Source organism: Bubalus bubalis, chromosome 13, assembly GCF_019923935.1.
Source record: "Bubalus bubalis isolate 160015118507 breed Murrah chromosome 13, NDDB_SH_1, whole genome shotgun sequence".
In the NCBI taxonomy this organism is placed as follows: Eukaryota; Metazoa; Chordata; class Mammalia; order Artiodactyla; family Bovidae; genus Bubalus; species Bubalus bubalis.
In genome coordinates, this window is record NC_059169.1 from 56,422,378 (window position 1) to 56,435,361 (window position 12,984).

The 12,984-nt window shown below is 40.6% G+C and overlaps 1 protein-coding gene across 1 annotated transcript in view; it reads right to left on the reverse strand.

Moving 5' to 3' along the window:
* The window catches only part of LOC102412116 (phospholipid-transporting ATPase IB), a 90,767-nt gene that overhangs the window by 25,706 nt on the left and 52,077 nt on the right, over positions 1 to 12,984 (reverse strand). The window contains exons 24-27 of the mRNA XM_025262848.3: positions 12,668 to 12,732; positions 8,965 to 9,137; positions 7,003 to 7,186; positions 2,080 to 2,190 (exon numbers count right to left, since the gene is read on the reverse strand). Coding sequence (XP_025118633.3) covers positions 2,080 to 2,190; positions 7,003 to 7,186; positions 8,965 to 9,137; positions 12,668 to 12,732 — 533 coding nt within the window. The remainder of the gene's footprint in view (positions 1 to 2,079; positions 2,191 to 7,002; positions 7,187 to 8,964; positions 9,138 to 12,667; positions 12,733 to 12,984) is intronic.

The following is a 12,984-nucleotide window of genomic DNA, read 5'->3' on the forward strand; positions in this document are numbered from 1 at the left end:
AACTGGAACCAACCTAAATGTCCTTCGACAAGTGAATAGTGAACAAGTGATAGCCACCTGTGCCATGGAGTACTACACAGCAGTCAAGAGGAAAAATGATTGCTCGTGCAGCAACTTGGATGGGTCGGAAAGGAGTTATATTGAGGGGAAAAAATCCAGTCTCAAAAGTTACATGGTACATGATTGCACTTTTAGAGAATTCTTGAAAGAACTCCATTACAGGAAAAGAGAATAGATGAGCTACTGCCAGGGGTCTGAGTGGGTGTGAATATAAAGGGGTAGCACGAGGCAGATTCTGTGGTGATGAGGTGAGTTTGTATCTTTCATTGGAACAGGTCTGTATCTTGATTACTCTGGTAGTTACATGAGTCTACACAGGGATAAAAGGACAAAGAGTGACACGCATGCACACACACACACATGTGCAAAGCTGATGAAAGCTGGATAAGTTCTGAATGAGTCATACCAATATCAGTTTCCTGGTTTCAGATTATCCTGTGGTTTTATATAAGGTGCTATCTTTGGGAGAAACTCGGTGAAGGGTTCACAAGAACTCTGGTAAATTTTTTTTATAACTTCTTGTGGATCTATAATTATTTCAAAATAAAATGTTTAAAAATGTGTTTCCACAGCCAAATTTCAAGCTTACACAGATATTTTTAAAGTCAGGATGGTAGTTACAAGATTCACTCCCATATTTTGGCTATTGTAGATAATGTGCCCATCAACAGATGAATAGATAAAGAAGATGTGGTATGTATATACAATGAGATATTACTCAGCCATAAAAAAGAAGGTAATTCTGTCATTTGCAACAACATGGATGGACCTAGAACGTATTATGCTAAATGAAATGTCAGACAGAGAAATACAAATACTCTATGTTATCACTTATGCATGGAATCTAAAAAAGACAACAAACTAGTAAATATAACAAAAAGGAAGCAGACTCACAGATACAGAGAACAAACTAGTGGTTGCCAGTGGGGAGAGGCAAGTCGGGAGGGTTGAGGTAGGGGCATGGGAATAAGAGACACGAACCACCCTGTGTAAAATAAGCGTGTACACTTGAAATGAATATAATATTGTAAATCAACCATTAAAATGAATTTTAATCCATTAAAAACTAATAAATAATCATTTTAAATTCAATAAGTAGCAAAGATATATTGTTTAATACAAGGAAATATAGCCATTATTTTATAACTTTAAGTGTAATATAATCTGTAAAACTACTGAATCACTATGTTGTATACCTGAAACTGTAATATTGTGAATCAATGATACTTTAGTAATAAAAGATTCACCCCAAAGTCCCATTACCCTTACACACGACACACTAGAGAAAACACGCTTTCTCAGAGGCAATAAAGGCATGACAAACACTCAGATTCCATGAAAAATGCAGTTATGGAACTCTTCTTTGGTCCACTTTCAGGAAAAAAAAGGGGCCCTGCTGCCAGGCGCTCTGCCAGTGCAGAGGATGGGAGCCAGGGCGGGCGGAGGGCTGGCTGCAGCGTGGGAGCCACAGCTCCGCAGCCCCCAGCACGGAAGGAGAGCGGGTACAGGTTCTTTCCATGTTATTTTCTTGACATGTGACTTGTTGACTCGTGAAAAGTTTTCTTGTTCCCCTTGCTTTAACCACCGGGGCTAAGTACAGCGGAGACAAAAGGAAGGAGCTGGTGTTTGGAAGAACAAGGCCCATCCCAGCCCCTAGTGGGATGTTAGGAAGACAACTACAGCCTTGAGACCAGATTTCCAGCATCAGGAGGAAAGCAGTTCAAAAGCCTAGAGATTTCTGATGCCTCTGATCACTAGAAGGATCTGGAGCTGGCAGAGACACTTTGGTTCCAAATAGGACTTGCTTATTTTTTTAAACAACAGATTATGTCAGTAAGTCATCGTGATGTTGTGACATATTTTGCTTACCATTTTTTATTAAATCGATTTTATGTGAGCCACAACTTAAGGCAGCATTATGTAACAGTACTTAGTGAGATAAATAAGGAAAACACTAAACTATCAAGCTCCACATCAAAGACAAGACCTCACACCTCAAGGAAAGAAAGCATTCCTTACCTCGATGATGTATAACACGACATTCTTATAGAAACAATACAGTATGCATTTGGTCACTCGAAAATAATTCCAAGCTCCATGAACCAACAGAAGCTTCTCCAAGTAGCTAAACTAAAAGACAGAAATAACGATCAATGACGTTCAAAGGAACCTACCATTTAGTGACAAACCCCACAAAACATCATTTTCCCAGGGTTCGCACCTCAGCAGTTCCCACTCCCAAGGACAGAGCAGAATGAAACCTACTCCCAGACAACCTGACATGACTGTTCACTATAAAGGAGTTTTTCAGATCTCTGTGAAATTAACTTTTCTTATTATTAAAATAAATAAATAAACATCACTTTTCTACCCAGCAAATCCTGCTTGCATTTTCACTTGTCACATACAAGGCTTAGAATTTGATCTGATCCACGTCTAGGACCTTAATTGTGAGAAGGGACTCAGAATTACTCAATGAAATAAGATCCTGGAAGCAAGAACATCAGTCACTGATTTTTCTGTCTGATCAGGTGCATGTAGCAAAGTCTTATAGGAATCAGTTCCCCCCATTTCCTATAGTAAATATATAAAGAGAAAAATTACAGTTAAAAAAGGAGGTAACATGTGATTTCTGCAGCACCCCTCAGCTGCTTTCCCTCATCTGGGTTTTCCTTTTCCATAACACTTAACATCTTCAAACTAAGTGAGCAGGGCTCACTGTTCACCTTGTCCATTGATGGATCCCAAACACCCAGGAACATGCCTAGGGTGTGAGAGGCACTCAATAAACATTTTTTTTTTAGGATGAATGAATATTCAGGAGCATTATTCCACAAAACAAGGCAATTTAGTAATTTAGTGACTATGAAAATTAAATACTGACTTTAGAGTGACATAAGTTGGTGTACATGGGGGGAAAAGCCCAGCTTTTCAAAAAAGACTGCTCAAGAGTTTGGAACAGGATGGTGGGGAATGGGGAGGGACATGATGAGTCATAAAATACATAGCTACACTGAAACAAGTGAATTCAAGAGGGATGGCTTTTGTTTTCACCTAGAACTTGATATGAAAAGTCATTATAGACAACATTCCTATTTTTGGCTTTGCAATGATTTATTTACAGGGAGAAAAAAGGACATTCTAAGCCAAAGTTGTATTTCTTGGGATGGTTTTAAAACATTAAGAAGTTTAGAGAGGAAGAAGGGAAAAATTTACCCTTTTCTGAAAATAAAAAGATCTAGGCTGTGAGCGAAGTGTTACACTGGTCCTCTCTGAGGAAGGGAGAGTCATGTGCTGCAAGAGGTGAAAAGGAAAGACAACAGACCCTCGGCAGCAGCCCATCTAAGGGCGGGGGGATGGGACAGACATAGGAGAATGTCCGCTATGGCGCTGAGGACAACATTCGAGGGAGTATGAAATGGCCCACACCATGGCAGACACCCTCTCCCTCTCTCCAGTCAAAGTTACTCTCAAGGGAAAGTGAGACAGAAAACATCTGATGGGGCTCAAAGTGGTTTCCTTAACCTGAAATAGCCTGTTAATAAAAAGGGGGGCAGAGCATGAGTCAGACCAGTCTCTTGCATCAGTGCCTGGCTTCGTGAGGGGACTTAGGTGGGTAGAAGGGAGAAAAGAAAGCCCTGGGATCCTGCACTTTCTGTCTGATCATGATTGCAGCTGCAATTCTAAACCCCTGCAAGATATGGTATAAAAAGAAAAGTGGCAGAGGAACTAAAGCACCTCTTGATGAAGGTGAAAGAGGAGAATGAAAAAGCCGGCTTGAAACTCAATGTTTTAAAAAACTAAGATCATGGCATCCAGTCCCATCACTTCATGGCAAATAGAAAGGGGAAAAGTGGAAACGGTGACAGATTTTGTTTTCTTGGGCTCCAGAATAACTGTGGATGGTGACTGCAGCCACAAAATTAAAAGATGCTTGCTCCTTGGAAGGAAAGCTATGACAAACCTAGACAGTGTATGCAGAGACATTACTTTGCCAATAAAGGCCCATATAGTCAAAGCTATGATTTTTCCAGTAGTTATGTACATATGTGAGAATTGGACCATAAAGAAGGCTGAGCACCCAAGAAATGATGCTTTCGAACTGTGGTGGTGGAGAAGACTTTTGAGAGTCCCTTGGACAGCAAGGAGATCAAACCAGTCAATCCTATAGGATATCAACCCTGAATATTCATTGGAAGGGCTGATGCTGAAGCTTCAACACTTTGGCCACCTGATGGGAAAAGCCAACTCATTGGAAAGACCCTGATGCTTGGAAAGACTGAGGGCAAGAGGAGAAGGAGGCAACAGAGGATGAGCTGGTTGAAGGGCATCACTAACTCAGTGGACATGAATCTGAGCAAACTCTGGGAATACTGAAGGACATGGAAGCCTGGCGTGCTTCAGTCCAGGGAATCACAAAGAGTCAGACACGACTTAGCAACTGAACAACAAGTTTAAAAGAAAGGGTTTCCAAGGAGACTCAGTGGTAAAGAATCTGCCTGTAATTCAGGAGAAGCCAGAGACACAGATTTGATCCCTGGGTCAGGAAGATTCCTTGGAGGAGGAAATGGCAACCCACTACAGTATTCTTGCCTGGGAAATCCCATGGATAGGGGACCCTGGTGGGTTACAGTTATGGGGTCACAAAGAGTCAGACACAACTGAGCACACACACAAGGTAAAACATAGTGTTTAGAGATGTACAATTGGATACATTGTAAAGACATAGAGGGACTTTAAGATGCATGTAACTACGTGAAAGGAGCCAGTGTGAAAAGACTGCTGTGTGATTCTAACTACGACATTATGGAAAAGGCAAAACTATGGAAGCAGTAAAAAGATCAGTGGTTTCCAAGAGTTACTGCGAAGGGTGAAGATGAATAGGTGAGGGGTTTAGGGAAATGAGGCTGCTCTGTGTGATACTATAATGTGGATACATGTCATTGTACATTTGTCCAGACCCATAGAATGTACAACACAAGGGAAAATCCTAGTGTAAACTATGGGCCTTGGGTGATAATGACCTGTCCTGTAGGTTCATCAGTTATAACACATGAACTGCTCTGGTAAAGGATGTTGTTAACAGGGAAGGCTGAGGGGGCAGGGGTTGGGGGTGTACAGGAAATACCTGTACTTTCTGTTCCATTTTGCTGTGAACATAAAACTGCTGTAAATAAACAAAGCTGAATTTTTTTAAATGTCTGCCAAAAGGCAGTAGTATCTCCTTAAGTAAAAGGGTGGGGGGGGAGGGAATAGGGATATTTTAAGTCTTTATCAAGAGATACCACAAAGCAAAGCACATACAGATTGGAGAGACTGGGGACCTGGTTATATGAGCAGAACTACAGAATCTTAGCAGCAGCAGTTTTGAAAACTTCCAAGCTGGAAAGGGAAGGCTTTACTGCTGCAAGGGCTTCCCAGGTGGCACCAGTGGTAAAGAACCCGCTTGTCAATGCAGGAGACGTAAGAGATGTGGGTTCGATCCCTGGGATGGGAAGAGCCCCTGGAGAAGGGCAAGGTAACCCATTCTAGTACTCTTGCCTGAAGAACCCCATGGACAAAGGAGCCTGGCAGGCTACAGTCTAGAGGGTCCCAAAGAGTCAAACACAACTGAAGCAACTTAGCACATATGCATGCATTACTGCTGCAAAATGCATCAGCACAAGACTAAGGAGATAGGGTAGAACCTCTGCATTCTATTACAAGCTAATCACTAAAGGGATGTTGCCCATAAGTTTAGTTTAGTTAGTTCAGTCGCTCAGATGTGTCCGACTCTTTGCAACCCCATGAATCACAGCACACCAGGCCTCCCTGTCCATCACCAACTCCCAGAGTTCACTCAGACTCACGTCCATCGAGTCAGTGATGCCATCCAGCCATCTCATCCTCTGTCGTCCCCTTCTCCTGCCCCCAATCCCTCCCAGCATCAGGGTCTTTTCCAATGAGTCAACTCTTTGCATGAGGTGGCCAAAGTACTGGAGTTTCAGCTTTAGCATCATTCCTTCCAAAGAAATCCCAGGGCTGATCTCCTTCAGAATGGACTGGTTGGATCTCCTTGCAGTCCAAGGGACTCTCAAGAGTTTTCTCCAACACCACAGTTTAAAAGCATCAATTCTTCGGCGCTCAGCCTTCTTCACAGTCCAACTCTCACATCCATACATGACCACTGGAAAAACCATAGCCTTGACTAGATGGACCTTTGTTGACAAAGTAATGTCTCTGCTTTTGAATATGCTATCTAGGTTGGTCATAACTTTCCTTCCAAGGAGTAAGCATCTTTTAATTTCATGGCTGCAGTCACCATCTGCAGTGATTTTGAAGCCCCAAAAAATAAAGTCTGACACTGTTTCCACTGTTTCCCCATCTATTTCCCATGAAGTGATGGGACCGGATGCCATGATCTTAGTTTTCTGAATGTTGAGCTTTAAGCCAACTTTTTCACTCTCCTCTTTCACTTTCATCAAGAGGCTTTTTAGTTCCTCTTAGCCCATAAGTTTAAATTACACATAATGGCCCATCTCTAGGAACCTTGCCTCCCAGGGGAAGCTAAAATACCTTTTGGTTCAGCTGACAGCCCACCTGTGAATGGCTGCAGGGAGAAAGAAGTTAATACATCCCCCTCCAGAGGCTGACCAGAACCAGGACTTTATCTCCTCCCCTTTTAGTATAAAATAAGCCTGAATTCTGACTCAGGCAAGATGGTTCTCTGGGACACCAGTCCAGCATGTTCTCAGTCTGCTGACTTTCCCAATAAAGCCACTATTTCTTGCCCTAACAACTCCTCTCTCCATTTATCAGCCTGTTGATCAGTGAGCAGTATAGCCTTTAAAGAGGTGCTGATAGCTTCAAACTGAAAGCAGCTTAGAGACTGGGCCAAACGTTGGGGGTGGACCTGAGGTCTTCAATACTCCCCATGCCCAGCTGGCCACCCTCACCACTGACCTGAGCAATGGCATAATCAGAGTTGTTGGTGGCCAGCATGCCTTCATTCCCGCTGATGCCAACACCCACATGGGCCGTCTGGATCATCCCCACATCGTTGGCACCATCCCCAATGGCCAGGGTGATGGCCTTCACCTGTTTCTTCACCACATCCACTATCTCAGCCTTCTGGAGGGGAGATAACCTGAAAAAAAAAAAAAGAAAGAAACAACCATGTTTTCTTGTTTTATTTTGGTTCATTTTATTCATCCTGTTCTAAAAGGCTTTACAAAGGAGTCAGCAATAATCCACATACAGTCACATTTAAATGGCAGTTACTGGTCAATTTTCCAATTCATTCATTAATTTCTTTACAGATATAAGGAAGTCCCTACTCATCACTCATTTATTCACTCAGTCAGCAAGTTAGACACACACTTCTATCAAAAACAATAAGGGCACACAGGGTTTCATATTCCAGTAAGCAAATGACCTCACTTATCATTCTCTTCCTTCAAAACAACTCCTAATAACTAATTTAAATTTAACCTTTTCAAACTTCAGGTGAGATTATTATAAACTGAGCAGATAGAAGGTTTCTTTGATTAGAACATGCTCCAAAATTTAAGGCAGAAACACAGTTGAAAAAAAAAAAAAAAAAAACCTTCGCTTCATAATGAAGAGAATACATTCAGTTAACATCACTACATTATAGGTATAATATAAACATTTTCTGAAGTACAGGAGGTCAGAAACCATTTGTAAGTCTAGTTCTCATCAAGAGACACTGGTTCTTTTACTGGAATACTTGCACTGATAATAGCTTCACCATTTAGTCTGATGATCACTTTCATGTTTAGACTATGATATTTGTAGAGGGAACAAACTAATCAATTTAATTAATCTCAAGTCTGATTCTTCATGTGAGTGCATGCTAAGTCACTTCAGTTGTGTCCAACTCTTTGTAACCCTGTGGAGTGTAGCCCACCAGGCTTTTCTGTCCTTGTATTCTCTAGGAAAGAATACTGGAGTGGGTTGCTGTGTCCTTCTCCAGGGGATCTTGCCAATCCAGGGATTGAACCTACGTCTCATATATCTCCTGCATTGGCAGGTGAGTTCTTTACCACTAGCATCACCTAAGAAAGCCCCTGACTCTTCATATCTTAATTTAAATCTTAATTCCATCCTCTTGGCACTCAAGTTCTCCACATATCCTCAAATTCTTCACTCACTCCTTAATGCAGTTCTGCACGCTTTACCAAAGCTCCAAGTCAGTTCTGACCAGTTAAGAAGAGAACTGGATGATCACTATTCTGATTTTGGATCTTCTCACTCATGTATGAAAATATAGCCTAAAATAACATTAGTCTTATAATAACTATCTGTTAACTGAGCAACAGTCAATTAACTCAATAACCACTCATAAATTAATTTTCCTCTAGCTCTCAGTGGTTTGGTTTCAAATTTACCCCTCCATGTAAATGACCAGGGCCTTTGTTGTACCTGGACTTCCCTGTGGCTTAGACGGTAAAGCATCTGCCTGCAATGTGGGAGACCCAGGTTCGATCCCTGGGTCAGGAAGATCCCCTGGAGAAGGAAATGGCAACCCACTCCAATACCCTTGCCTGGAAAATCCCATGGACGGAGGAGCCTGATAGGCAACAGTCCATGGGGTTGCAAAGAGTCGGACATGACTCTTTCCTTTCTTTTTGTTGTGCCTGAAAGATTTCTTTCATTTGACCAATACATTAATAAACAACATACCAAAATAATGTTCCACTGAAAAATTATAAGCTGCTTTTGAATACATCTTAAACCTGACAAGTAGAATTAAATTCAGATCTTGTATTTCAGTTTGAGTGTATATTTTCCCAATAAGGTAGTTTGTCTATGAAAAAAACTTATATTTCCATGTTTATATTTTCTTTCCATAAAAAATATGAAATATAGCAGGGAAAAAGCCAACAGTGAATATATTCTTACCTACAACATAATACTGTTCTGCACGAGAGGGCCAAGTTAAGGAAGCACTTCCTAACTTCAACATGGAGGGCATATTTCAATGTTTTACCATCTATGATTAGGGCCAGGTCATTTTCTTTACCCAACAGTGCTCCAAGATCTTGGCAGTTCTGATTAATCACTTGTTGTGTTGCCTGAAACAAAGAGGGGGAAATTATCTTTTACCATTTTAAATATAAATGAAAAGACCTTGAGACAGGGTGCTCAGGCCAGGTGCACTGGGATGACCCAGAGGGATGGGATGGGGAGGGTGGTGGAAGGGGAGTTCAGGATGCAGAACACATGTAAACCCATGGCTGATTCATATCAGTGTATGGCAAAAATCACAACAACATTGTAAAGTAATTAGCTTCCAACTAAAATAAATAAAATTTTTTAAAAAGATAGTAGCTTAAGGCATATGTGTACCTCCTTGTTCCCTTTGAAAATCTCACAAAAATTAAATTTAAAAGTAGATAAATAACATGAAAGGATGCTTGAGATCATTAGTCATCAGGTAAATGCCAATCAAAACCACAATAAGATACTACCTCATACCCATTAGCATGACTAGAATTTAAAAATCAGATAATAATGTGATGATGAGGATGTGAAGAAATCACCATTCTCATACACTGAAGGTCAGAATATAAAATGGTGCAGCAACTTGGGAAAATAGTCCAGGAATTCTTCCAAAAACTAAGCACAGAGTCAGTGAATGATCCAGCAATTCCACTTATCAGTGTATATACACTCAAGAGAAATGAAAACATGTCCGCACAAAAATTTGTACATGAATGTACAAGCAGCAGCATTATTCATAATTGCCTAGAAGTGGAAACAAGCTGATGAATTGATAAAGTGTATACATACAATGCAATAGTCCTTAGCTATTAAAAAAAGATATGAAGTACTAATGCCTGGTACAACATGGATGAACCTTGAAAACATCATGGTAAGTTAAAGAAGCCAGTCACAAAAGACTGCCTATTAAATGATTTGATTAACATAAAAGCCCAAAATAAGTAATTCACTGAAACAGAAACTAGAGGAGTGTTGTTTAGGGGTGGGGCAAGGAGGATCAGGGAGATGACAGCTAAAGGTACAGAGTTTCTTTTGCAGATGATGAAAAGTTTCTAAAATGATTCTGCCATTGATTGCATGTATCTGTAAATACAGGAAAATCCCTTAAATTATATTAAGCAGGTTAATTTTATGCCATGTAAATTACATCTCAATAAAGCTATTTTTGAAAAGGCGTATAAGTAGGAGAATTTTTACTTGGAAAATATGGAAAAGTGCTAATAGCAAAGAGGAAGTTCAGGGAAATTTTGGGAAATTTTTTAAAGATGGGAACAGAATAATGGGGTGAACTTCCATAAAATTGGGTATCAAGGTTCTAAGAGAGAAGGAAATATGCCCATCGCAAAAGCCTAGCTTCTGAGGTTAAAAACTTTACCAGAGCCTTATCCCACCTGGAGGGAAAGTCATTTACCCAACTCCAACCCCATGTGGTCTCCTTGTCCCACCTAAAGGGAGAAAGAAAGCACTAAGAAACACTTAAGACAAAGGGGTACAATATCTCTTGAAGACTGAGATTTAATGTAAGATTATAGAGCTTCCCTGGTGGCTCAGATGGTAAAGCATCTGCCTACAATGTGGGAGACCTGGGTTCAATCCCTGGGTGGAGAAGATCTCCTGGAAAAGGAAATGGCAACCCACTCTAGTATTCTTGCCTGAAAAATCCCATGGACGGAGGAACCTAGTAGGCTACAGTCCATGCGGTCGCAAAGAGTCGGACACAACTGAGTGACTTCACTTCACTGTAGAACACTTCCCTGCCCACATACCTTAACACCACCCCCAAAGGGCTGTAAAAACACTGTGAAAAACACTGTAACAGAAATGAAAAATATCTTTTATGGACTCAACAGTAGACTAGAAACAGGTGAGGAAACAATTAATGAACTTGAAGAAATGTCAATAGAAACTTCAATGGCACCCCATTCCAGTACTCTTGCCTGGAAAATCCCATGGATGGAGGAGCCTGGTAGGCTGCAGTCCATGGGGTCGCTAAGACTTGGACACGACTGAGCGACTTCACTTTCACCTTTCACTTTCATGCATTGGAGAAGGAAATGGCAACCCACTCCGGTGTTCTTGCCTGGAGAATCCCAGGGATGGCAGAGCCTGGTGGGCTGCCATCTATGGGGTCACACATAGTCGGACACGACTGAAGCGACTTAGCAGCAGCAGCAGCAAACTGAATCTGGAGAAGGCAATGGCACCCCACTCCAGTACTCTTGCCTGGAAAATCCCATGGACGGAGGAGCCTGGAAAGCTGCAGTCCATGCGGTCGCTGAGGGTCAGACACGACTGAGCAACTTCACTTTCACTTTTCACTCTCACGCACTAGAGAAGGAAATGGCAACCCACTCCAATGTTCTTGCCTGGAGAATCCCAGGGACGGGGGAGCCTGGTGGGCTGCCGTCTCTGGGGTCGCACAGAGTCGGACACAACTGAAGCGACTTAGCAGCAGCAAACTGAAGCTCAAAGAGGAAAAGAAGAGAAAAAAATAGAACAGAATATTCAAGAATGGTGGGACCATTCTAAAGATCTAACATACAAGCTGTTGGAATACCAGAAGGAAAAGAAATAGAGAACAGAAGGAAAAGTTTGAGTGCTAATAACTGAGAATACTCCAAAATTAATTACAGACACGAAATGAAGACCCAGGAAGTTCAGAAGACACCAAGCAGGGTAAATGCCAAAAATCTACACCCAGGCATGTCATAATAAAACTGCACAAAACCAAAGACAAAGAGGAAATCTTACAAGAATCCAGAGTGGAGGGAACACCTTAACTGTAGAGGAATGAAGATAAATGACAGACTTCTCGGCAGAAAGTTTGCAGCCAAAAAGAGAGTAAAGTAAAATATTTAAAGTATTGAAAGAAGAAGAAATCCCAACCTCAAATTCTATATCCAAGGAAATTATCTTTCAGAGTGAAAGAGAGATAAAAACCTTCTCAAACTAAAACTGAGAAAACTCCTCACTAGCAGATCTGCTCCGTAAGGAATATTTTAAAAGATTTTTCACAGAGAAGAATAATGATCTATGTCGGAAACTCAGAAACTCAGATCTACATTTTTTAAAAAAGCAAGTGTGTCAGAATAGGGATAAATGAAATCTATTTAAAATTATTTTAAAATGAGTCTAAGAAAATTATACAGTAAAAAATACTTCATAAAACTAGCCTTTTAAGGGTAAGGATGTTCAATATTGGATTCCAAATTCCTTTCATTCTTGCAATGTAAATGCATTGATCTTTTCAAACTTTTCATAATGACTGCTATACAGACAAAATTTTTTCTCTTTTTTCCATTGTAAAAATGAAGGGTCTGAGTCCTGGATTTGGTATGACACCAGGGGGGTGAGGGGGGGAGGTGGTGATTAAAGGACTAGACTAACACAGAGGGAGGAATAATGGGAGCCACAGATGACAAGGAATAGAAAACCAGTAAAAATTTCAGCTTTATGAAAAGAATCTTGGGACAAACCTAGACTTCCCAATGGACTTGAGTGGGAGTTAATGGCAATCTTATGTAGGTTTTAAGGAGTTGAGTAACCTTCAAGTAACAAGTTGGTTACATTCATATTAAATATATATTTAAAAGTTGCTTACCTCTAATGAATTTGCATTCAATTGGATACGAGGCATTTGACCTGATAACAGTTTACAGGAATAAGCTACAAAGAAAGAAATAAAGATGTCATATATCTTAAGGCTTCAGTGCCTTACATGAGCTCATTAAAAAAAAAAAAGTCTATTTATATTCTTTCTTTATCATACTTTCTGCCTCATGACTATTTAAAAGCCCAGTGGCTCAGCACAAAAACTGAGCAAGAGGTTGCAGATGGATAAATTTCTGATAATTTTGAAAATTAAATTTCTGTACATCTATAACTGATGATTCTTATGGGACAAATTTTCTAAAATGA